This window comes from Macrobrachium nipponense, chromosome 12 (assembly GCF_015104395.2).
Source record: "Macrobrachium nipponense isolate FS-2020 chromosome 12, ASM1510439v2, whole genome shotgun sequence".
Taxonomy (NCBI): domain Eukaryota; kingdom Metazoa; phylum Arthropoda; class Malacostraca; order Decapoda; family Palaemonidae; genus Macrobrachium; species Macrobrachium nipponense.
This window is the reverse complement of record NC_087205.1, coordinates 47,772,868-47,798,494: the sequence shown is the minus strand read 5'-3', so window position 1 is coordinate 47,798,494 and position 25,627 is coordinate 47,772,868. Positions and strand designations below refer to the sequence as shown.

Here is a 25,627-nt window from a genome sequence, read left to right as displayed (position 1 = left end):
TAGAATAAGAATGTTTTTATTTAACAGTTTATTTCCTTATTACATAATATGAAATTGTCTTGAATTTTCAGGTAAGGGTCGACGACAGCCCAAACCTGTCAAACCAAAGAAAATGATTAAATTAGATGGTCAGTTTGTTATCACTGCAGCATGTAATAATGGGACATCAGCCTTGGTCACTAGAGATGGAGAATTATACATGTTTGGCAAAGATACATTGCATTGTGATAATACAGGTGAGCAAAGTACAGGAGTTTAAGTCCCTCTATTTTTCAGGTTATTGCAGTACTGTATTATGGTACATATTGCCTAGAAATGTTTATTCCAGTAAAGGTACTGGACTTGATAATATTTATATATTCCAAACACATTAATCATACACTGCCAGTCTTCCATGCAACAATTCTAGTTAGCTAGGGAGCCAAAGCCCATTTTTGATGAAACCTGACGCAGCGTGTCATTAGGGTATTTTTGGAAAGGGGAGATCTTCAGGAACATCAATCAGGTGCATAACCTTGCAAATGAACTGCTGGATCCAAATAATAGGTTTTTGAAATAGGGTACCCAAAAATGCACGAATATTAGAAAATATGTTTAGTATCTCTTGTTGATTTGCCGAATCTGTAGAACACAGTTCTATTCCACTGATAACAAGAGTCCACAGTGACAGTTAACCTCCCAAGGTTCTCCACACTTTGTGCAAGGCTCTACAGCCAACAGGAAGTGAGCATAGTGTTTACCTACCACTCATACCATCATGACCCACAGACTCCTCTGTTCTGATGGGAGAAATGTCCCGCCTTGTCAAGACGTTAACCAAACTGGGTAATGAATGGACGATCATTGCTGGTGATCAAGAAACCTATGAGCTGGCTATGACCATCAAGGAACCTCACCGTGATAAGTTCAGCAAAGTGGTTTTACTCATTGGTGGATTTCATCAAGCCCACAACACTAGGAAGGCGATTGTGAAGACCATGCATGTAATTGGTGTAGAAGATATCCTGGTTAGGGTGGGATTTTGCACAGAGAGCACAACTAAGAAGATGTTTGGCAGGCAATGCTGAGTATTATCAATCAATTCATGCTCTCTGGCTGATCTCTGAGGCTCTGGTGACTGTTGTGGCAAGAATTCCAAGCTAAACTTGATAACTTTACCAGTTTAACACAGAAACCTTTTGACAACCAGCTAACTGGCCATAAACAGTTGAAATTAATAAAAGACACAGTTGTGCAGATGTCCACCATTAATGAACAATTTGTCCAGTTCCAAGATGAACATATCTTGTTGCAGTTGGACACTACAAATACGGGGAACAGTCGCTTCCAATCTACATTCCAGAAATGAAGAACTTGCCGGAAGTAGCTCCCAGTGCTTGCAGCGCTCTTGTGGATGGATCATTTGCAGCTCGATGATCCAATGATGAACACAATGCTGTCTTGCTGGACATGCTTTTGGAGCAGACCTACAAGAGAGCAGTGGTCTGTCTGGAATCACCCAGATGAAAGCAATAAGAACAAAATGGATTTGTTTTAAGGCTCTAACCGCATCTCAGTTCAAAGTTCAAGGAAATTATGGGACTCAACACAGGTGCACAAAATCCACACCATGAGGCAGTCAGACTGCAATGACATGATATCTGGAAATAATCAATAACATTATGGCTGCAACTGAAGAGAACCCATTCTGTGATGAAGCAGATGAACTCATTAACGTAAGCACAGGTGAGGTACCCCAACAAGATGTAAAGAAGGACCTTGGAAGGTTCAAGCTGATTGGAGTCGAAGCACTAAATTAGTCACTAAACACCAACTGTCTGTTAAAGACATTTGAGATGCAGAACAAATTAAAGAAGCTCTTAAAAACTAGGAAAGAATCAACAGGATGACAAAGTTCGAACCCTACTGCAGATGACTCAAGTCGTAGCTAGTGGTAGCATGCTAGACATTGTGAATTTTATTGGCAAGCATGAATGCAGCAACACACCAAAAGCCTTCTTCAGTGAAGGAACAACAATGAGGACAGGTACCAAGTTCCCGCTTGTGAAAGCCATAAAAGGAGCCATGAAAGTCGAGAGTGTAGATAAACCTCATCCCCCTCAGGATGGATCAAAGACTGCTTTGATCCATCACTAGCCATGTAAGAAAGACACGAAGATTGAGGACATTACTGACTGTTATCTAGTTGGCAAGGGGAATAATATACAGGCAGTCCCCGGTTATCAAGAAAATAATAGAGGAACACGTCCGCCCTATGGAGGAAGGGAAGAGAGTGTCCCTCATTATTTACTACAAGAATCGGCTTACAAAGGACCTCCTGATGAAGGACAACCCCTTCCTGCCCGTAGGAGACCCCCTAAAGCAGTCTGTTGTCTACCGATATGTATGCCCTGCCCAAGGATTTCTTGGGATTTACATCGGCATGACGACGATGTGCCTGTCTAAAAGGATCTGCTACGCCCAGGAGGGCGCCATTAGGTAGCACACCCTTGCAGTACACCAGAAAGACATCACAAGAGATGACATCATCAGGAATGTCAAAATCATTGGGAGAGCCCCCTGACCCACGACGTCTGCGCCTCCTAGAAGTGCTGTTTATCCTCGAGCTTGAGCAAAAGCCTCCCCTCAATACCACTCAAGAAGCATTCCTGATACTGATGTGTGTGAGGAGGACCATGCCCCCCCCCCAACGAAAATACCAGCGCGCATGAAAAAAACAACACCAGACATGAAGGACATTATGAGAATAATACCAGGGGTGACGTCACTCAGGTAGAAGCCAATCAAGAGGCTCCCAGTGATATTCCCCGCCTGAGAAGGTCCGCAAGACTCAAAAACGCTCGCCGTATGAGTCACCTTCCCAGGAACCAATGAAAATTCGACCTGCCAGAGAGTTCTCCAGACCATACTCGAGAGCCCGCAACATCATGATATAAGGAGAAGGACTTGCCACTGGAATTTAGTCCCTCAGCAGTCATTGCTGGATATGTCCCGTGGATCAGGACGAAACGTCACGTTGGAGAGAGAGAGAGAGAGAGAGAGAGAGAGAGTTATCCTTATTTAAAAGAGTGAAATTAATAGATTCTTGTATTTCTTTAAAATACTATCACATAATATGAATTATGCAATAACAGTTATATTATTATTATTATTTGAAAACATTAATAAACATATAGTACATATACTATAAAAATTCTCTTGTCTCAGTAAGAGAGAGAGACAGAGAGACAGAGAGAGAGAGAGAAATTACATGAACACTTGTTAACAACAACACAACAGCTCCTTAAGCCTCATAACATCATCCAACACTTTCATCCTTACCTCTTCAGTAGTCATACCGTCTTTGCTGTCCCATCCTTCCTGTTACAGCCACACCAGCAGTCCCTGTTCAGTTGCCAAAATAATGTGGTGGAATCACAAGCTGAAAAATAACAAAAACGAGCAAGACCTCTCCACATTACATTAACCACTCCTGGCTTACAAATTTCCCCTAGCCACACTTTCCCCTTTTGTTACTTTAATTACTAACAGGACACTTGGTTTAGCAAGGCAAAAAACACATTCTTAAACATTACTCACCAGAAAACTTGACACAGTCAGGGCAAGATGCTGTGCTGTCCACTGGATTCAGTCACTGAGACACAACAACTGCTGAATATCATACACCAAAAAACCACACAACAACTCACAACAGCACAACAAATCACTACATAAACAAACACCTACGACACCAAAACTTCACACAGTTCAACAAACACCACAATTCTACATAAACACCAACCAACATCGAGACTACACAACAACTGAAAACACAACAATCCTATAACACAAACAAACACCAATCAACACCAAGACTACATAACAACTCACAACCACAACAATTCACAAATCAAACACAACAGAAGCTCACAAGCTCAACAACCTTTAGATGAACACAAGCACAACAAACTCAATTACACAATATCATAACAATGCAGAAAACACACAACAGCAACTCACTACCTTTGTCCAAAAAAACTGCCTCACTTGACTGATTGCCTAACACAGACTGACCACCGCCTGCCCCAGCAACCGAATCCTCGCACGAACCCAACCACCCACCAACAAGCAGTCCACACGCTAATGACCCATCCACCAATTTTTCTCTTTCTCTCTCTCTCTCGATAGCTCGCTCATTCACACACTTCAGAAAAAACACATATGCACTTACACACTACCACACAGCTAACACCAAACTTCTGGTGATAGAAGTTCACTCTCGACAAGGTTCGGAAGTCATGTAAAGCCGTTGGTCCCGCTGCTGAATAACCACTGGTTCCATGCAACGTAAAAACACCATACAAACAATCAACCATACAGGAACATTTATACTCTCAGTTATTCCAGACAACTAGAAACAACCCAACGATGCTCTCACTATCTCACTCTCTCTCTCACGCAACCCTCAAATATGTCAAATGTAACTACCATACCACTCTTTCATAATGCAATACAGAAAAAGAGAAAAAAAGTTTTAATTGAGCCAGTGTTTGGTGCGCTGAGTGAGACAGTCTAGTTGAACAATATTGACAAAATAGTAAATGAAAGAACAAAGCTTTTCACAATAAAATTTACCATAAACAATTAACAAAATTATTTGTCATTGCAGTGATACACAGCTAACTTGAGGTAGAGGGAGGAGCATTTTTATTTTTGAGGAATAATGAATGAATGATTTAAGTTATCATGCTTCATGGTATTGTTGAGGAGAGAAGAGACAATAAAATCTTTACTATATTTGTATTTAAGTAAAAGTAGTACCAATTCAAATAAAAAAATTAATTTTTATTTCACTATAAAATTAACATAATGATAAAATATGAAAATAATCAAATGCAATACAGTAAAAAAAATAAATAAAACTTGCTCAAGTCAGAATTCGGTGCACTGAGAGAGAGAGAGAGAGAGAGAGAGAGAGAGAGAGAGAGAGAGAGAGAGAGAGAGAGAGAGAGAGAGAGAGAGAGAAGGGCTCTGCTCTTCCCACCGACTTATCAGCAGCGCTGGGATGATTATTTGCCCATTTCTTTCACTTACATTCGATCTGCCCAAATCACTTTTATTTTTTACGGTAAAATACCTATCTAGTGACAATTGTTTTTACAATATTTTACTGCTGTAAAAGTAACTCAGCTCTGTAATAAACCAACTGGCACTGCTTTCAGCTTCTGCATGCATGCATTCGATTGTTTGTTTAAACGGCTTCCTTGTGAAAAGTTTTCTCTTTATTTTCTTGCATTCTTGACTTAGTACATATTTGTTTGCAGAATTTTCATGTTTGTTTAAAACGCCTGCCATTTGACAACAGTAAGTTGATGTATTGTGGCATAATTAATCTCTTTAATACACTTAAGATCCAAGTGTAAGCACGCTGATTACTCTCTCAGACACACAATTGAACACACACACTATCGATTCCTTTGATTATCCTTGTAACTAATATGTGAATAAAGTTTATTTTTTTATCAACTTTTGCATACTGCAACCAAGTCAGTGTCCTCAAAGGGTTCCTGTCTCTCCTCCCTCCATTCCCCACCTGACCGGGCACCATTTTTACCAAACAGGTTGTAAATCGTACACATAAAAAAAATAAAATGTCAAAAATTTTACTTCATAGAACATACTGTTTTATTACTTTACAGTCTTAATTTAACTTTTGAACAAATTAATAATAGAAAAAATGTGAGAAGGGGGACTTTCTGGGTTGGCTGGAACAAATTATCCTGATTCCCTTGATTTCTTATGGGGATATTTTTTTCATTTTTGTAACAAAGCATGCTTCGAATTGCCTTTTGGAATGGATTATAATTTTGAAGTGAGGTACTGTTTGTGTGTGTGTGTGTGTGTGTGTGTAAGAGGTCTGGCTATTTAAGGAAGGAAGAAACTGCTTGCCACACACACACACACACACACACACACACACACACACACACACATATATATATATATATATATATATTATAATATTATCTATATATATATATATATATATATATATTTATATTTTTTTTTTTTATGATTCTACGCTGCCTTGGCCTTAGATAATTATTAGCAAACATATATCCTAATTTATACAATTAAGTTAGGGAAGTGGGGGGTCGCCAGCCGGCATATAGACACTGAATACCGGCAATAATGTATTTACTTCTATTTACAATTAAGAAGGCACAACAGATAGGATTTAAAGTACATTGAATTTTTTCTGGTTAACCGTGGCTAACCGCTGGAGCTTGAAGCTGCAAGGGGCTTGTTATGGAGTGGAATGTGTACGATATCCGGTTCGTACCAGATTATGTGGAAGTTCAGCAAATGTACTCTCGTCCCTGAAAGGGAAATTTACGACAATTAAAGACTAGTTAATATGCACAGATACGCTAATCCACTTAGCCATTTCTTACACTGCACTATTTGACTTATACAGATTATTTCTACTAATGGACGTAGCAATAAGTCTTATAGGAATTAAAGTTTATGACTGCTAGTTACAAACGGTTAGCACTTAGACATTATGGAGAGAGAGACTGCGCTCAGGTGAGGGGAGACGGTCTTGGGCAAGGCCGCCACGAGGGCACGCCGGAGGGCAGGAGAGGGAGAGGAAACAAAGGATCGGTGGATAGGATTTCTTTCTGTACGGATAGGAGGGAAGGATGGGATGTTATCATGGGGAAGGAGGAAGGATAGGTTAGGGTACGAGGTTCTCATACAACAGACACCTACCTTTTAAGGGAGAGACAGTTGCCTCTCGGAAGGGCGGACAGAGGCCAGCACGTCCACCTCCTAAGGCTATCAAACGGTGAAGAAGCCACCCACGCCTCGGTTTCCTGCCGCGCGTCCTGCGAAGGTGGGGGTTCACCCCATGGAGGGTTTTCTACTGGTCAGGAACCTTTTGTCCCTTTTGTTTTAGGCCTAGACTTGCATTACGATTCCCCATTTGGGGGGTTCCAACTTGGCACTGCCGTCTTGCGGTGGCATCTGAAAGTAAGAGACCTCGGGGAGGAGACTGGTCTAGGATAGGTGGGTAGGTGGTGAGACTCCGGCTAGGGGCAGCCCTGCTGCATTCGTTCAAATTCCCGGGACAAGTTCTCTCGAATGGGAGGCTATAATGGCAGATAGACCACCACGATTGACAGCCCCCCATTTTAGCAGAGATTTTGTCCTTAAACGGGTCAAGAACTCTGCAAGCAAGGTCTGGAGCCATTTGACTCAGTGCCCCCACACCTAGCAAGCCCCACCACCAAAATGAACTAATTGCTAAGCTGCTTCTAGGGTCAAAATCTCTTAAATAAATTGCCGAGGTTAACTTTAAGTGCCAATTAAAGAAAGCAAGTGGGCTACAGGGCAGTAACTTGACAAAATGGCATGTATTACTATTTTAACTCAACAGTGACCTAGCGCAGCGACATGCATGAAACAATTTTCATGAGTTCATATGGAACCTAAGCAAAGGAACAAATAATGGCATGATGCTAACTAAAGCAAAACAAAGCAAATGTCATAAATAAAAAAAAAATAAAATAAGAGGACAAAAAAACACAAATAAATAAATAAAGAAAAATGGGGCCAAGATGGCTCCTCAGTTTGTGAAGCTGGGGAAACCACCAAGGCTCAATACATCCAAAATGACAGAGGTAAATACATGAACAAACAAAATGGGGCCAAGATGTCTCCTCAGTTCGTGAAGCTGGGGAGGCCACCAAGGCTCAATACAACATTCATACAACCTACAGTCTAAGTTCTATATATACATGGCATTGTGCATCGGGCACTAATGCCGAGAGAGCACATCGGCCATCTTATTGTCCGTGCCCTTGATGTGCTCAACCTTCCAATTGTAGTCCTGGAGGTCCATACACCACCTCATGAGCCTCTTATTCTTGTTACGGAACTGAGTGAGGTAGATTAAAGGATTATGGTCCGTCAGGACAGTCAGTGGGAACTTATGGTCAGCATGGTAGGATTCAAAATGTTTAAGGGCTAAGACCATGCCAAGTAGCTCCTTCTCGATCGTACTATACCTCGTCTGAGCTGGGTTAAATTTCTTTGAGAAATAGGAGACAGGGTGACGCACCTGGTTTTCCTCCTGGGGGAGGACCGCACCCACCCCTACATCGCTGGCTTCTACTGCTATTGAGAAAGGCTGAGAGTAATCAGGTGTGCGGAGCACCGGGCGACTCATGAGGACCCTCTTCAGATGGTCGTAGGCCTCCCGACACTCCTCTGTACAGCGGAACTGGTTATCGCCCTTGAATAGGTCAGTGATGGGAGCAGCTACTTGGGAGAAGTTTGGCACAAATCTCCTGAAGTACTGCACCATCCCCAGGAACCGTTGGGCTTCCTTCTTAGTTTTAGGATAGGGCATATTATGTATAGCAAGAATGTTGGCATCCTTTGGCATTATTTTTCCCCCTCCTACCTGGTGGCCCAGGTATGTGATCTCAGACACTCCCAAAGTACACTTCTTTAGGTTGATGACCAAATTGGCTTTCTGGAGTGCACCCAGCACCTTCTTTAGGGTCTGGAGGTGTTCGTCCCACGTTTTGGAGTAGATGACAATGTCGTCTAGGTAGACCACACAATTAGGAATTCCTGCTAGCACCTTGTTCATGAGTTTCTGGAAACAGCTAGGTGCGTTCCGTAGACCAAAAGGCATCACCCAACACTGGTAAAGCCCGTCCCGTGTAATGAATGCAGTCAGGGGCCGTGACTCCTTGGCCAATGGTACCTGCCAGTAACCCTTCTCTAGGTCTATCTTACTTAGGAATGGAAATTCGCCTAGGCTCTCCAAACAATCCTCGATGCGGGGCCAGCGGGTAGGATTCCGGTTTGGTCACTGCATTCAACTTGCGAAAGTCAATGCAGTCGGTCTCCTCCCCCCTCCTTTGGCACCAGGACTACAGGGGATGCCCAAGGGCTCTCACTCTCCTCAATGAGACCCAAGTCGAGTTGTAGTTTAACCTGTGCCGCCACCCGTTCCGCCCGCTGGGGGTTAAGCCGGTAATAATTTTGCCGAATGGGGCTTGTTCCCTCAAGCAATTCAATCTTGTGCTCCAAGAGCTGGGTGCTACCTAGCATGTCCCGCACGACCTGTGGATGCTGAAGGAGTAATTCCCTGATGTCATTTCTCTTCGCCGTATCTAGTGCAGGAGTGATCAGTTCAAAATTGGCTAGGACCTCCGAATTACTCTGTGGTGAGGAAACCTGGGTGACTGTCCCCACCATTTCGCTCCTCTGGTGGTCGGGCTTAAGGAGATTGATATGGAGCCACTTAGCCCGCCTAGTGCCGCAATCCACTAGATAGTTTAATGTGCCCTTCTTTTCCAGAATCTTGTAGGGGCCCATGAACCTTGTGCTTAGAGGCCTCCGCTCTCCAGTGCGGAGAACCAGAACTTGGTCCCCCACTTCAAAACTCCGGTCTTGAGTCTCCTGATCCACCCGACTCTTCATACTACTCTGTGCCACCGTCTCTGAAGCTTTGGCAACATCCCATGCAACCCGTAATTTAGCCTGTATGTCTGGCAGCTCTTCCAGCCAGGAGGCCTTGGTGGGGTTTTCCCAAGCCTCGTAGAGTATATCTAGGGGGCCACGTGTGGAGTGAGCATATAGCAGCTCAAAGGGACTGTACCCGGTGGTTTCTGAACGTGCCTGGCGGAGGGCAAACAGAGCGTAGGGCAAATTTTCCTCCCAGTCAGGGGAGCCAGTCTCTCCCAACTTGGTCAAGACTGTCTTCAGTGTCTGGTGGGAGCGTTCCACAAGGCCCTGGCTCTCTGGATGGTAGGCTGTAGAGGTCCGGTGGCGAATGCCATGGCAGGCCATCGCCTCCTTAAACTCCTTTGCCATGAAGTGGGAGCCCTTGTCCGACTGAATGGTGGCAGGGAAACCAAACCTACAAAAGAACTGGGTCAGTCCTCTGACAGCGTGGCAGGCGTTGGCACTTCGGGTTGGAACGGCTTCCGGGTATCGAGTGAACCGATCAATCATCGTCAGTAGGTAACAATTTCCACGTTAACTCTGTGGCATGGGACCCACATAATCTACCAAGACATCATGGAAGGGAATGCCCGCAGAAGGGATGGGCTGGAGAGGCGCCCTTGGCACTACCTAGTTTGGGTTCCCAGCGACCTGGCAGGGCAAGCAGGAGGCTACATAAGCCTTAACACTCTTGGGCAGGCCTGGCCAGAAGAATTGACGCTGGATTTGCTGGGTAGTGCGTTTCATGCCAAAGTGTCCTCCCAGTCCCTCATGGGCCATGCGCAACACAGCTAATCTAAGGTTACGGGGAACAACTACTTGCCGGTGTAGCACTTCAGCGGGTTCGTGGGCACCTCGGGTGACTCTGAGGAGCACCTCACCCTTCAACAAGAAGTTCTCCTTAGAGAGGTTCATTATTTCTGCTTCATCCAAATAGGCTGCCTCCCGATAAGGGTTAAGTGTCTCATCCAACTGTTGGTAACGGATGAGCTCGGTCCTGCTCCTTAGGGTGGCTGGGGTGACGGGAGCCTCACTGGTGCCTCCTGGGTCCCCTGAGCTGGTGCTTGGTCGAGAGCTATCCACGGAGGTGGTAAGCAGCACAGTAGGGTCTTGTGTACGAGGCTCGGACTCATGGCTGGGAGACGAGGGCTCTTGATCCTCCTCCTTTAGCCAGGTTAATTCTCCCAGGTCAATGCCAGCAAGCCACTTGTCACCTTCTACAGGTGCTATATCCAAAGGTTCGGGCTCAGGCTCAGGCTCAGGCTCAGGCTCAGCTGCTGTCATGTACCTTAAGGGCACACGCTGCACTCCCTCCAGGAGGTCCCTACCCAGGAGCAGGTCATAGCCCTCACGGCCTAAGTCAATTGTGACTCCAAGCCTGCACTCTTGGCTGAGCTGGGGCATCGTCACTCTCAACACGACCGTGGGGAGGTCCCTGGTGACTCTCTCAATCCACCGGACAGTCATACGCTCATCCTGCCGGACTTGGGCGCCAGTGGGTACCTGGTGCCACAAGATTAGGGAAACATCTGAACCCGGATCCTCGAATGCTCGGACCAACTGTGGAGGGGTGCCTCCTTCAGTTGGGCTATAACGGTGATGCTCGCCCTTCTGTCAGGGAGGCCGCCCCTGCGATGCGCCCTGAGTAGCGATGGAGAGGACAACTGGGTTTGGAGCTGAGGTTCGGTTAGGGCAGTGTGAGTAGTTCTTAGTGTGGCCGTAGACCTTGCAAACCTCACAGTATGCTTTGGCAAAACTTCTTTTTGGCCCTTTACCCTTGGGTTTGGTCTGAGGGCTCGTATCCGAAGGGGAAGCCGCTGGTGTTGACTGCTTTGTCGGGCAGTCTGCGTCAGTGTGGTTGGATTTGCCACCGAGGTTGCACTTGGCGGAAGAAGATGGTTTTTGCTTGGGCTTAGACTTGCCAGCTAGAGCAGTGACAGGGGGTGGAGCAGGGCGCTGGGACCCTGAGTTATGCCGGACGAGCTCGTATTCATCGGCATACTCGCAACAAGCCCTAAAGGTTGTTGGCTTCTTCTCGGTAATGTAGAGAGAGAGCTCTGGTGGGGCATGCCTATGGAAATCCTCAATTTTGACAAGCTCGTGGAGGTCCTCGATGGTAGTGCACTTCGCAGCCCCAAGCCAGAGGGTATAGAGCCTATCCTTCTGAAAAGCCCAGTCAGCCCAAGGTTGCGTGGAGGGCTTAACTTGCCCATGCCACTGACGGCGCCAATGTTCGGGGCTCAGCTTGTAAGCCTCTATCACGGCCTTCCGGACAGCCTCGAAATCTCCTCGTCGATCAACGGGTAAGGCAGAATGAGCAGCCTTCCCTTTTCCCTGCATATGCTTGGCCAGAAGTAGGGCCTTCATCTCCCCTGCCACAGCACATGTCTGGAACACTGACTCCACTTCGTGTAGCCACCTTACGGATCCTTATCGTCCCACTGAGGAATGAGAGTATGGACAGGCAAGGATGGAGAGCCGGGCCCCGGTAGCGGAGTACCATTAGGTGGAGCTTGTGAGAATTGGAGCTGGGCTAATTCAATGGCTTTGTCCTGCATCTTTAATTCATGCTCCTGCTTCCTTAATTCATGCTCCTGCTGTTCCTTCTCTCTTTCTCTCTCCTCTTGCCTTCGATCCCTGGCTTCGGCCTGGGTTTCTCGGACAAATTCTTGCAATTCTGTTCCATCATATCCGAGCCTCTGTCCCAATTCCATTATAGCCTGGATCTCAGTGGTGGGCATTTTGCTAATTTCCTTGAAATGACTACTGGATCACCCTCAACAATAATTTGTAAGTGGGGTGTTGGCCATGCAAGCAATTGCACGGAAGGGAAAGACTCTGGCCAAAGCAGAAGTCTGGCAGCAGGAAGGATACAGATAAAGCGGTGCAAAGTGGCACCACGACCGATAATTGTACCTGGAAAAGACTACACTGTCGAGGTGTGCAAATGACAGGAATACACAGCAAGAGGTGTACCTGTAAGCTATATGGCACTAAGCCGTAAGCTATATGGCACGAAGCCGTAAACAGGAATCACAAAGATGGGTGATCCTGAAAGTTAGCTAGGAAAAATGGGCCTATGGCAGGAACCACAGCAATGGATGATCCCCTAGGCTAGCTAGAATAATAGACCTACGGCAGGAATCAAAGCGATGGATGATCCCCTAGGCTAGCTAGAATAATAGACCTACGGCAGGAATCAAAGCAATGGATGATCCCCTAGGCTAGCTAGAATAATAGACCTACGGCAGGAATCACAGCAGAATCACAGCGATGGATGATCCCCTGGGCTAGCTATTAAAATTAGGATTTGTAGTTGTGGCTGTCTGTTTAAAGGAGCAATAAGAACTCTAAAGGTAAACAAACGTCTAAAATAACACAACTTTAAATTGCCCCCGGGGGGGGGGGGGTTGTTGGTTTAAGCGTAAGTTAAGATTGCGTAGGAACTGCTATTTTGGTTTAGCTGGCAATCAATGAAATGCTAATTAATTTTGCTTCACTAGAGATGATTATCCCCAATAACTAATCCCTTCACTTAAAATAAATGAATTATGTCTCCCAATAGTTTAGAAAGATCCACACATTATAATGATATGAAACTTAACCTGAACGATCTAGCACCACCGCACAGGAATTATTCCTTTCCCAACCATTTACACATGTCTATCACACTTAAGTGAGAAAGAAAAAAAAAAATAAAATTACAAAGTAACAAAGCATATACCGTTATTTACCTTCTCCTCACACTAAAAAAATTTGCCCTATTAACATAAACACGTAAAGTCGGAGCTCGAAAGTGAAAAACAAACAAACAAAACACTCGTGTCTCCGCTCTGGGTTACGTGTGTGTGGGGCTAGACTTTCCCAGGTTTACCCTCTGTTTACAACTGTGCAAAAGTTAAGTCCCGTAAAAGAAAAAAAAATCTTAAATCATAATTACTTTGAAATCCCAGAATATATTTACATTAAATATAAAAAGAACAACCTAACACGACGATTTCCGTTACTATTTATGAACGATATTGTAACTCGTTATGGAAAGTCGTTTAAACACGTGACGGTTGGCTGCCCTGCGAGCTAGCAGCGTGCGTGCACACACACATACACTTTCCGCGGGATTTTAAACGACACTATTTCACAACCAACGCACTCACTTTACACTTTAGGATGTAAAAATGAACGTTAAACACAGTGATCGTTTTCGTGTTATGATTACGAACGTTAGCGGGAATTTATTCCTATCTGCCCTGTTTATTATTATGCAAATTCCTTGTTAACACTTACGAGAGATTTTAACGAAATATTAAAGTTTTCCTGGCTGTTTTGCTTCCACGGTTCCAACTCCAGTTATAATATAATTTACTCAAAAATGAAGTTAAGGTTCGTCTCAGTCACCAAAGATAGAAAGGGGAATATTTACTTTAAAACAAAGATATTAACCAACTATCTTAGCGAATCTTGGCTTTGGTCGACAGTTTTAAGATTCTACGCTGCCTTGGCCTTAGATAATAATTAGCAAACGTATATCCTAATTTATACAATTAAGTTAGGGAAGTGGGAGGTCGCCAGCCGGCATATAGACACTGAATAACGGCAATAATGTATTTACTTCTAATTACAATTAAGAAGGCACAACGGATAGGATTTAAAGTACATTGAATTTTTTCTGGTTAACCGTGGCTAACCGCTGGAGCTTGAAGCTGCAAGGGGCTTGTTATGGAGTGGAATGTGTACGATATCCGGTTCGTACCAGATTACGTGGAAGTTCAGCAAATGTACTCTCGTCCCTGAAAGGGAAATTTACGACAATTAAAGACTAGTTAATATGCACAGATACGCTAATCCACTTAGCCATTTCTTACACTGCACTATTTGACTTATACAGATTATTTCTACTAATGGACGTAGCAATAAGTCTTATAGGAATTAAAGTTTATGACTGCTAGTTACAAACGGTTAGCACTTAGACATTATGGAGAGAGAGACTGCGCTCAGGTGAGGGGAGACGGTCTTGGGCAAGGCCGCCACGAGGGCACGCCGGAGGGCAGGAGAGGGAGAGGAAACAAAGGATCGGTGGATAGGATTTCTTTCTTTACGGATAGGAGGGAAGGATGGGATGTTATCATGGGGAAGGAGGAAGGATAGGTTAGGGTACGAGGTTCTCATACAACAGACACCTACCTTTTAAGGGAGAGACAGTTGCCTCTCGGAAGGGCGGACAGAGGCCAGCACGTCCACCTCCTAAGGCTATCAAACGGTGAAGAAGCCACCCACGCCTCGGTTTCCTGCCGCGCGTCCTGCGAAGGTGGGGGTTCACCCCCCCTGGAGGGTTTTTTACTGGTCAGGAACCTTTTGTCCCTTTTGTTTTAGGCCTAGACTTGCATTACGATTCCCCATTTGGGGGGTTCCAACTTGGCGCTGCCGTCTTGCGGTGGCATCTGAAAGTAAGAGACCTCGGGGAGGAGACTGGTCTAGGATAGGTGGGTAGGTGGTGAGACTCCGGCTAGGGGCAGCCCTGCTGCATTCGTTCAAATTCCCGGGACAAGTTCTCTCGAATGGGAGGCTATAATGGCGGATAGACCACCACGATTGACAATATATATATATATATATATATATATATATATATATATATATATATATATATATATATATATATATATATATATATATATATATATATATAGATATTGATTTGTCAAGATACTTTTAAATTTATTTATATATATTTTTAGTTTTTTATTACAATTTATTATTGCATCATTAACCTAGATGTTGTAATACCAGTTTTAGTGGCTGTAATCAATCTGTCAGACTATCTAAAACATTAGCAGAGGGAAAGCCACAGACTGAGCAATGATAACTACAGATGAAGGACCAGGAGAAGGGAAGAAATGACAGGTTTATTACCTGACCTGACTTATTTGCTTTTGCAGTCTGTCTGCTTCCCCTCTCTTCCTGTAGTAACGAACTTAAGCAGAAGTCCTTCAAAAACCCCTACGTTCCTCACATCTGTTCACAAGATCACACTTTATACCCCTGCAGCTAGCACAAACTGTCTATCTATACCTCAAAAATCAACATTCTGCCAATAAAGTAATTTATTGGCAGAATGACATTCTTAGTCTCGATTCCAGAGGAAGGCATCTTATGAAAAATAAGTGCACTGTACTGATGAAAAATAAGTGCACTGTACTGTGAAAGTAGCAAACAGCCAAAAAGCATTTAATATGAATGAGCTCTTATTTATACACAATGACGGCAAGTAGTTTCGATGAGCTAAAACATTCGAAACTGACCTGGTGGAGGATGGGTGTACCAGAGAGTCATCAAGGCAACCATTTGATTTTTACATTTTGTTTGAATGCTGACTTGCCTATCGATGCAGAGATATAAGCCACCTGTGGCAGTAAGATTTATCCCAAATAAATTAAATTAGTATTGGCAAACACTGTATCCAACTTGTTTTCCATGAATCATGCAAGTGCAGGCTATTTTTGTTGCAGTATGTTGAAAATTTTAATGTAGCTCATTTCTTTCTATCATGGCGTTTGGATTTTGTTCTTTTTAATTTTTTAATCTTCCAGGATTGGTGACAGAGATGCGGGAGGTCCATGTAGCAAGTGTAGCACTGGGAAAGGCACATGCAATAGCGTTAACCAACAAAGGTCAGGTATATAGCTTTGGTATCAACAATAAAGGACAGTGTGGGAGAGACTACATGCCCCAGATAAAAGAAGGATCTGGTAAGTATTTCATTATTTTTTGGTTGAACCTGTGCATAACTAGATTCCTGAAATTTTATTCAGTTTCACATTGTGAGACATTTATGTTTAAAATTTTATGTAATGTTTTGATAATCTATTGAAAAACTTTAAATGCAGTTACTTTGACTGATTAGGACAGTTCAAATGAATTTGATTGTTTTAGTACCCAATGTTTTATAAAACAATAGAATCACTAAGCTTTGGTAATGGAGTCATTGAACAGCTTGTATTTGTAATTAGGTTTGAGCCTAAGTGTCCCACGTTATAATTTTCTTCATTGGAAAAGGCATCATAGTGGTGGTTGTAGTTCATTTTTGAAGCTAATTATGGGAACTGTGATTGGTGTGTCCTTCATTTATCAATGTTTCAACATGAAAAATGTTTATATGACTGATGTATGGGGAATGGCTCTTGGCATTCTATCTGGCTTGTTATAATATTACCCACTATGAGTTGGTTAAACTTGTGCTGGTGCTTCTCAGATAACAGTTCATGCTATCCCTCTTGGGTATGCCAGGAATTGAACATTAGGATGTCAGTTCCTACTGATATGTTTGGTAGAAATGGAACCTCAAGAAGAGTAATGTTTGCTGTAATTGACAGCTCAGAAACTAACCTCTTGCCTGTGAATCTCATGACATTTCTGTGATTCAGATAATGTTTTCGGTCATGAATGAATGTATATAACAGGAAAAAACAGTGTTCTTTGCTAGTTACAATAGTAGTCATGAGTAATGGGTGAAATTATGAAGTGAAGGGTCAATTAATCGAATATGATTACTATGAAATCAATTGAGGAGTGTTTAAGCCAACCTTGAATGATAAATTCTTGACAGTATACATCATATAAAGTCAAATTTTAACCATATGGAATCTCTGGTAAGTTGTTTTAAGTCTACAATGCCCAAGAGGCTGGTAATTAAGTCATGCACACTCACACATGCTTACCATTGCATGTCTGAACTTCATCAAGGTCATATTTTAAACTTCAATGTGGTTTTTGCTATTCGTGAAGAAGATTTATTGTGGCGTTTGCCTTTTGTAAAGAAGGTTGCATGTATAAAAGGAATCATAAACCTTCGTCCGATTATTTGGGTAATATGCCAAAGTGTCTTTGCCAGTTCATAAAACTTAGATTACTTGGCTGAGTAGAAAGAAGAGGTTTCATGCAAATGTCATTGTTTTTCAGATGAAAAAGATGACAGTAAGATATCAAGATATTGAAGAATAACTTCCATGAGTGAGTCAGAAGTTTAGAGAATGTCAATCATGTAAAGTGCACCAACAAAAAGGTGATGGCAGTTTATCATATGATGAGACTGTGTACATGTACACATGCTCATATACACAGTCTGAAAAAATTAAAAGTGTAACAGTACATGATTGTATCAAGTACAGTATACTGTACTGCATTAAATCAGTCAGTCAGTAAAAATACTGAGAGTCATGGACTTGTCTATTCGCATATTTTTCTATGGAACATATATACATTACGTATATGTGGACATATATACAAACTATATATGTGGAAAGCACCTCAGTGGCTTGACCAGTATGGTCTTGGCCTACCATCTTGGTGGCCACGAGTTCGATTCTCGGGTATTCCATTGAGGTGTGAGAGAAGATGTCTATTTCTGGTAATAAAAGTTCACTCTCTATGTGGTTCGGAATTCATGTATAGCCGTTGGTCCCGTTGTTGAATAACCACTGGTTCCATACAACGAAAAAACAATATACAGATAGACAGACAGACACTATACAGTGTTCCCCCCCGTATTCGCGGGGGATGTGTACCAGGCACCCCTGTGAATAGTTAGAACTCCCTTTTAAAAATGCCTATATCTGCCTATCTTGAAAGTTCAGATACCAAATGTGTACTTGAAGTATCATCCAACATCAAATATACCATTGAATTGGTATTATTAATATAATTTCAAAGTCATCTTAAACATTTTACCATAGAAATATATAAACAGCCAATAACAGAGAGAGAGAGAGAGGGAATAACTCCTTACGATAAATACATATAACTGTTCCAGAGAAGAGAGAAAGAGAGGACTGAACAATTATGCTTTTCCGTATTTCAATTCTTTTGCTGAGAGAGAGAGAGAGAGAGAGAGAGAGAGAGAGAGAGAGAGAGAGAGAGAGAGAGAGAGAGAGAGAGAGAGAAGGAAGTAATATAAACATCAATTGCATACCTTATGTAACATCCTACATCAAATTTACCTTAAATTATTATCATATTAATATATTAATCTTAGAGATTGTATTAATATAATTTCAAAGGAATTGTAAACATTAGTACCATTAAAGGTATATAGGTACATACATACGTACTTCTAGCACTTGCAGCCGAGAGAGAGAGAGAGATCTTTACAGTATTTAAAAAAGTGAAATGGAAAGATTATTGTATTTAAGATACTCGCATATGAATTTTGTAATTACAGTTATAGTATTATTATTATTATACATATTATAGTATTATTATTAGAAAATATTAATAATAAACTTATTACATACATGTACCATAAAAATGATCTCATCTCAGTAAGAGAGAGAGAGAGAGAGGGAGATTGCATAAAAACCATTAAATTCGTTGACCATTGTATGGCACCGTTACTTGACATGTTTGACAGCTTCCCAGCTCTGAGCGTCACTGGAGTTATGAGAAAGTAGGTAAACTGATACAGAAAAAGACAAGGGAAGAATTTTCATTTGAAATAAGTTATTTTTATTTTTATTATTTTTATTATTATTATTATTATTATTATTATTATTATTATTATTATTATTATTATTATTGTATTATTATTATTATTGATATTATTATTTTTTATATTATTTATTAGTATGTATTTGATAATATTAATAAACATATGCATCTACCATAAAAATTCTTTTGTCTCAATAAGAGAGAGGAGTTATCCTTATAAGTGAAATTGAAAGGTCATTTTTATCTCTAAAATACTACCACATACAAATTTTGTAATTACAGTTTTATTTTTATTGTTGTTGTTATTATTATTATTATTATTATTATTATTATTATTATTATTATTATTATTATTATTATTATTATTATTATTAGGTAGAAGACCATCTTTTAGGCAAATGCTGTTAAAAAGGATGGCAGAATTAAGCGAGTTGATTTTATATTTTTTTTTTTCTATTTTCCTTACAATTCGCTTCTCAGGCTCAGCGATGTTTCTGAGTAACTGGCCAATATTCATATTGGGAATTTTCAAAAATTATAAATGCTGAAGGAATCTTTTATTAGAACAAGATATCAGGTCCAGGTCAAGCAGGGGTCGTCGTCAGTGCTGGTATTATTCCGTAGGTGTAGTTCAGTTCGGGCCGGGGTCGTCTTAGGTTTAAGGGCTGGTATTGGTGCTGGTATAGCTGGTATCACGTGACGTTTCGACCTTCTCGTAGGTCATCTTCTGACGAGTCGGTTGAAGTGACTGTAGCAAGAAAGTTTGCGGAACGATATTTATAGCGGCTCGGACCTAGAGTTGCATTCTCATTGGTCGGGCCGGTCTTGGGCGAAGATCCACGGCTTCGCCCAAGACCGGCCCGACCAATGAGAATGTAACTCTAGGTCCGAGCCGCTATAAGTACCGTTCCGCAAACTTTCTTGCTACAGTCACTTCAACCGACTCGTCAGAAGATGACCTACGAGAAGTTCGAAACGTCACGTGATACCAGCTATACCAGCACCAATACCAGCCCTTAAACCTAAGACGACCCCGGCCCGAACTGAACTACACCTACGGAATAATACCAGCACTGACGACGACCCCTGCTTGACCTGGACCTGATATATTGTTCTAATAAAAGATTCCTTCAGCATTTATAATTTTTGAAAATTCCCAATATGAATATTGGCCAGTTACTCAGAAACATCGCTGAGCCTGAGAAGCGAATTGTAAGGAAAATAGAAAAAACAATATATGAAATCAACTTGCTTAATTCTGCCATCCTTTTTAACAGTATTATTATATTATTATTATTATATTATTATTATTATTATTATTATTAACAACAGAAAATATCAATAAACATTTTACATACTAGTACCATAAAAATTCTTTCATCTCGGTAAAAGAGAGTCTGTGTGTGTGTGTGTGTGTGTATGTGTATCTATCTGTTCTCAAAGAAAATACTTATAATGCTTCCAGCGAAACATAGGGAGGGAGTTACCACTGTGACATACATATCTTGTGTGGCAAAAAAGAGAGAGAGAGAGAGAGAGAGGAGGAGTTATCCTTAATAAAAAGAGTGAAATGGATAGATTATTGTATTTCTTTAAAATACTGTCACATAATATGAATTTTGTAATTACAGTTATATTAATATTATTATTATTATTTGAAAGTATTAATCCACAAGGTGCGATGCGTCGCTAAAATCGACGATTTATATGCCACGTAAGGACGAAGTCGATATTAGCAACTCTTTATTTTCAAACATCGCGGTTAGTTTAGCCCCTCCCCTTAGCTCTGTTTCAGTGACGTCAACAGTCTCACCAGCCATTCAGCTCACTCTTTGACATAAAAGATGCCAGATTTCTCTTAATCATAGGTATCAAAATAGCATAATTGTAAACCTTCCGTCAGCCCTGGGGGGCGGAACCAGGGAGGCTTTCATATCTTGAATTTACAACATTTGAAAATTTATATAAATCTTTGTTTATATTGTAAATTTTGGTTATAATGGCTTTTGATGATGATGCTTATTCTTTTCCATCAAATACTGATATAGAGACAGATAATTATAGCGATAGTGATGGTAGTAATATTGGTTTAAAAGTTGGTTTGCATATGTCCGTTAACATACACACACATACACCGATTCAACCAATTAAAACTGCTGTATATATTTTGCAATTTTATGTGTTTCTTGAATAGCTAAGGAGTAATATTGTCATGAAAAAAATGTGAAATTATCTTGGAAAATACGGCATAAAGCATTCCAAAACTAAAATGCATTTTTTGAAAAGAACTTTTTCTTTCCAAAATATATTTTTTAAATATTAATTTTCTAAATATCTTGTATTTCATATTTTATTATTAATCTGCGAAACAAGGAGAATACAACCATGTATAACATTAGGTGGTAAGTTAAAAATTGAGCAAGAAAATATTGGTTCCATTACTGATGTTGGTAATGCATAATATTGCCGTCATCTTTTGGTAGAGAGAGAGAGAGAGAGAGAGAGAGAGAGAGAGAGAGAGAGAGAGAGAGAGAGAGAGAGAGAGAGAGAGAGAAATTGCATGAACACTTGGTGGCAACAGCACAACAGCTCCTCCCCCTCCAGTCCCATTACTTGATAATTGACAGCTTTAGTACCTGGAGTTAGAGAGAGAAGACTGGGATTTCCTTCATTCTTACATAATTTTTCAAATTTATAAACTAAAACCTTACTAATTCACATTAGCATTTTCTTTAATGAACTGAAAAAATAAATGATCAAATGCCAAAAGTTAGTCAAAACAAGTTAACACAGAAAAAAATTCTTACTTCATTCAATAATGACGGATTTCAGTTGTCAACTGTTGCCAAAATGGAAGTTGCTCCTTCCTTCGTCTCTCTAAATTACGGGGGCTGGCCGGCTAATGCCATTTTTTAAGGACAGGACTGATATTTATACCACTTGATAAGGTGACTTGGGACATCTCCAAACCGCATATGATTTTCGCCTCTGACCTTCGGTTTTTTGAAGCCAGGGCTATTTATCCCGAAAATAACCATTTTTAAAATTCTGTCTCCTCCCTTGATATTTAATATTAACCCTTTGCTGCCGACTGGACGTATTTTACGTCGACATTTTTTGTCTCTCGTGTGCCGACTGGACATATTTTACGTCGACTTACAAAAGTTTTTTTTAAAATTCGCGGAAAAATACTTATAGGCCTACCAGCCTAAAACTTTTGAATCATGCGCCTTGGGGGATGCTGGGAGTTCACGGATCAAAGTGTTGTTTTGTTTACAATTGTTACGCAGGCGCGCAAGCGCAAATTTCTTTCTTGCCGCACTAAAAGTATCTGTGACACATCTCGGAAATTATTTTGTCACTTTGACATAATTTTTGTACCATTGTAAATTAGCCGTTACATGAAGTATTATATATGAAAATGTGGGCATTTTTATGTAGAATACAACAATAAAATACTCATGATTGTAGCTTTTATCAGTTTTGAGATATTTTCATATATATAACGATAATTGCCAAAATTTCAACCTTCGGTCAACTTTGACTCTACCGAAATGGTCGAAAAACGCAATTGTAAGCTAAAACTCTTATATTTTAGTAATATTCAATCATTTACCTTAATTTTGCAACTAATTGGAAGTCTCTAGCACAATATTTTGATTTATGGTGAATTTATGAAAAAACTTTTTCCTTACGTCCACGCGATAACTCTTCTGAAAAAAATCATACATGCGATTGTGGTAATGTTTGCACCATTTTAAAATTAGCCATTATATAAAGTTTTCTATATGGAAATGTGCGCAATTTCATGCACAATACAACTAAAAACAACCCATGGTTGTAGCTTTTATCAGTTTTGAGATATTTTCATATAAATAACGATAATTGCCAAAATTTCAACCTTCGGTCAACTTAGACTCTACCGAAATGGTCGAAATACGCAATTGTAAGCTAAAATGCTTATATTCTAGTAATATTCAAGCATTTACCTTCATTTTGCAACAAATTGGAAGTCTCTAGCACAATATTTCGATTTATGGTGAATTTATGAAAAAAATAACATTTTCTTTACGTCCGCGCGGTAACTCTTCCGAAAAAATCATACGTGCGATTGTGGTAATGTTTGCACCATTTTAAATTAGCTGTTACATAAAGTTTTATATATGAAAATATGTGCAATTTCATGTAAAATACAACAAAAAATAATTAAAGGTTGTAGCTTTTCTCATTTTTGAAATATTTGCATACAAGTCACGATAAATAGAAAAAAACCACGTTCGGTCAACTTTGACTACCGAAATGGTCGAAAAACGCAATTGTAAGCTAAAACTCTTACAGTCTAGTAATATTCAGTCATTTATCTTCATCTTGAAACAAATTTGAAGTCTAGCAAAATATTTAGATTTATGGTGAATTAAAAAAAAATCTTTCCTTCCCTCCGCGCGCGGATTCTCCGCCACAAATCTCCGAAATGCGTACGTCCCATTCTCGGAATATTTGCTCCATTTCATATCAGGCATTTCATAGAGTTTTATATATGAAAATATGTGCAATTTAATGTAGAATAAAACGAAAATATTTGAAGGTTGTAGCTTTTCTTATTTCTGAAATAATTGCATATAAAAAATATATAAAAAAAAATTCGACATTCGGTCAACTTTAACTCGTCAGATATGGTCAAAAACTGCAATTGTAAGCTAATACTCTTACAGTATAGTAATATTCAATGATTTGTCTTCATTTTGAAAGAAGTTGGAAGTCTCTAGGACAATATTTAGATTTATGGTGAATTTTTGAAAAAAATATTTGTTTACGTCCGCGCTTTACGAATTCATGCATTATTTTGTGATATTTTCTCTGTGTTGCTTTTATCGTTTTACAATGTGTTATATACCAAAATGATCGCAATTTAGTGTACATTACAAAAAAAAAATGTAAGTTGTTACCTTTAACCGTTTTGCGCACAGCGCGATTTGAATACAATTATATATGAAATTTCGTTTTTAAAAAGCGCTATCATATATCGCATTATTGATAATGATAATTTTTTTCATTTCTGATGGTTGCATACTAAACTTCAGCCAATGACAAAAAAAGGAGCCAAAAATTAACTCTTAATCTTGAAAACTAAGCACGCTGTAATTTTTTGAAAAATTTTTTCTGCTTCCGCGCTCACTCCGAAACACCTCCGGCACACGGGAGACAATTTTTTTTTTACCGCTTCAGAGTTTAAGGGTTAAGACCTGGCATTACTACTATATGTAGCCCTGATGTAGACCTCCAATCAAGTGAGGACTTTTTTTTTCTAAAAGTTATATTTTTGCTAGATATGCATTTTTCATTATGGTAAAAAACTAAACACTATAAATCAGAAAAAAAAAGACGAAACACAAATTTGAAAAAAGGGCTTGATTTGATTATTCTATAATGTCTTTCTGAGTTATAAACCAAATTTCAGTGCTATAGCTTTAAAACTAAGTGAGAAGATAGAGTTTGAAGGTCAATAAGTATAGTTTTGAGATAAGGGCATTCAAAGTTTTCCTTTGTATTTTTATAAAGACAGTGTTAATAAATAATGATTATTATAAATGCATATTTCTGTTTTGGGTATTAATAAACCAAAATTATGTTATTTCTCATAATTTAATCTTAAATGATGATCCCTTTGCTCATATATCGTAGCCTGGGGCACTGCATCAGGCAAGATGGGGTACTTCTTCCTACACAACTCTCTCTCTCGCCCTCACTAACTCTGCTTATTTCAGCGAATTTTCTTCTTCTTTATGTTAGCGAGATGTTTTCCTTGTATTTTCCTCTTTGGCATGATGAAATTCTTGCTGAAACAAAGATAAACAAACATAAAAGCAAGAGAATGTCAGTGGTGAAACTCAAACGTGTACTCTCTTTTTACAAAGACAGTGTTAATAATTCATGAGTATTATGAATTTCGTATTCCTTTTTGGGTATTAATAAACCAAAAATATGTTATTTATCATAAATGAAGATCCCTTTGCTCAACAACCGTAGCCTCTCTCTCTCTCTCTCTCTCTCTCTCTCTCTCTCTCTCTCTCTCTCTCTCTCTCTCTCTCTCTCCTAGAATTGATAATGAAGATAATGAAAATAGTGAATATTTAGCTGACATAGATATTAATGAAGCTGATATTGTGCAGGCTATTAATGAAATTAAAAATGGAGCTGCTGCAGGTCCTGATGGTGTCCCCGCTATTTTGTTAAAGAAAGTAGTTCATTCTATCGCAAAGCCACTTGCAATATTATTAAGACAAAGTGTAGATACTGGCAAGATTTATGATGAGCACAAATTAGCATATATTACCCCTACTTTCAAAAGTGGATCAAGACTAGAGGCAAGTAATTATAGGCCTGTGAGTCTAACATCACATATTATGAAAGTGTATGAAAGGGTAATGAAGAAAAATATTATGAAACATTTAATAAAAAATAATTTGTTTAATATAGGACAGCATGGTTTTGTACCCGGAAAAAGTGCACAAACCCAACTGTTAGTCCACCGTGAGAACATATACAAAAATATGAAAAGCGGAAATGAAACAGATGTGGTTTATCTAGACTTTGCAAAAGCTTTTGACAAGGTAGACCGTAATATATTAGCGAATAAAATTAG

The 25,627-nt window shown here is 40.1% G+C and overlaps 1 protein-coding gene across 11 annotated transcripts in view; it reads left to right on the top strand.

The window, feature by feature from the left end:
* The window catches only part of LOC135224515 (E3 ubiquitin-protein ligase MYCBP2-like), a 1,655,355-nt gene that overhangs the window by 509,403 nt on the left and 1,120,325 nt on the right, over positions 1 to 25,627 (top strand). For all 11 annotated transcript variants that reach the window (XM_064263565.1, XM_064263560.1, XM_064263570.1 and 8 more), the window contains 2 exons: positions 72 to 236; positions 16,092 to 16,250. In XM_064263565.1, the coding sequence (XP_064119635.1) occupies positions 72 to 236; positions 16,092 to 16,250 (324 nt within the window). The remainder of the gene's footprint in view (positions 1 to 71; positions 237 to 16,091; positions 16,251 to 25,627) is intronic.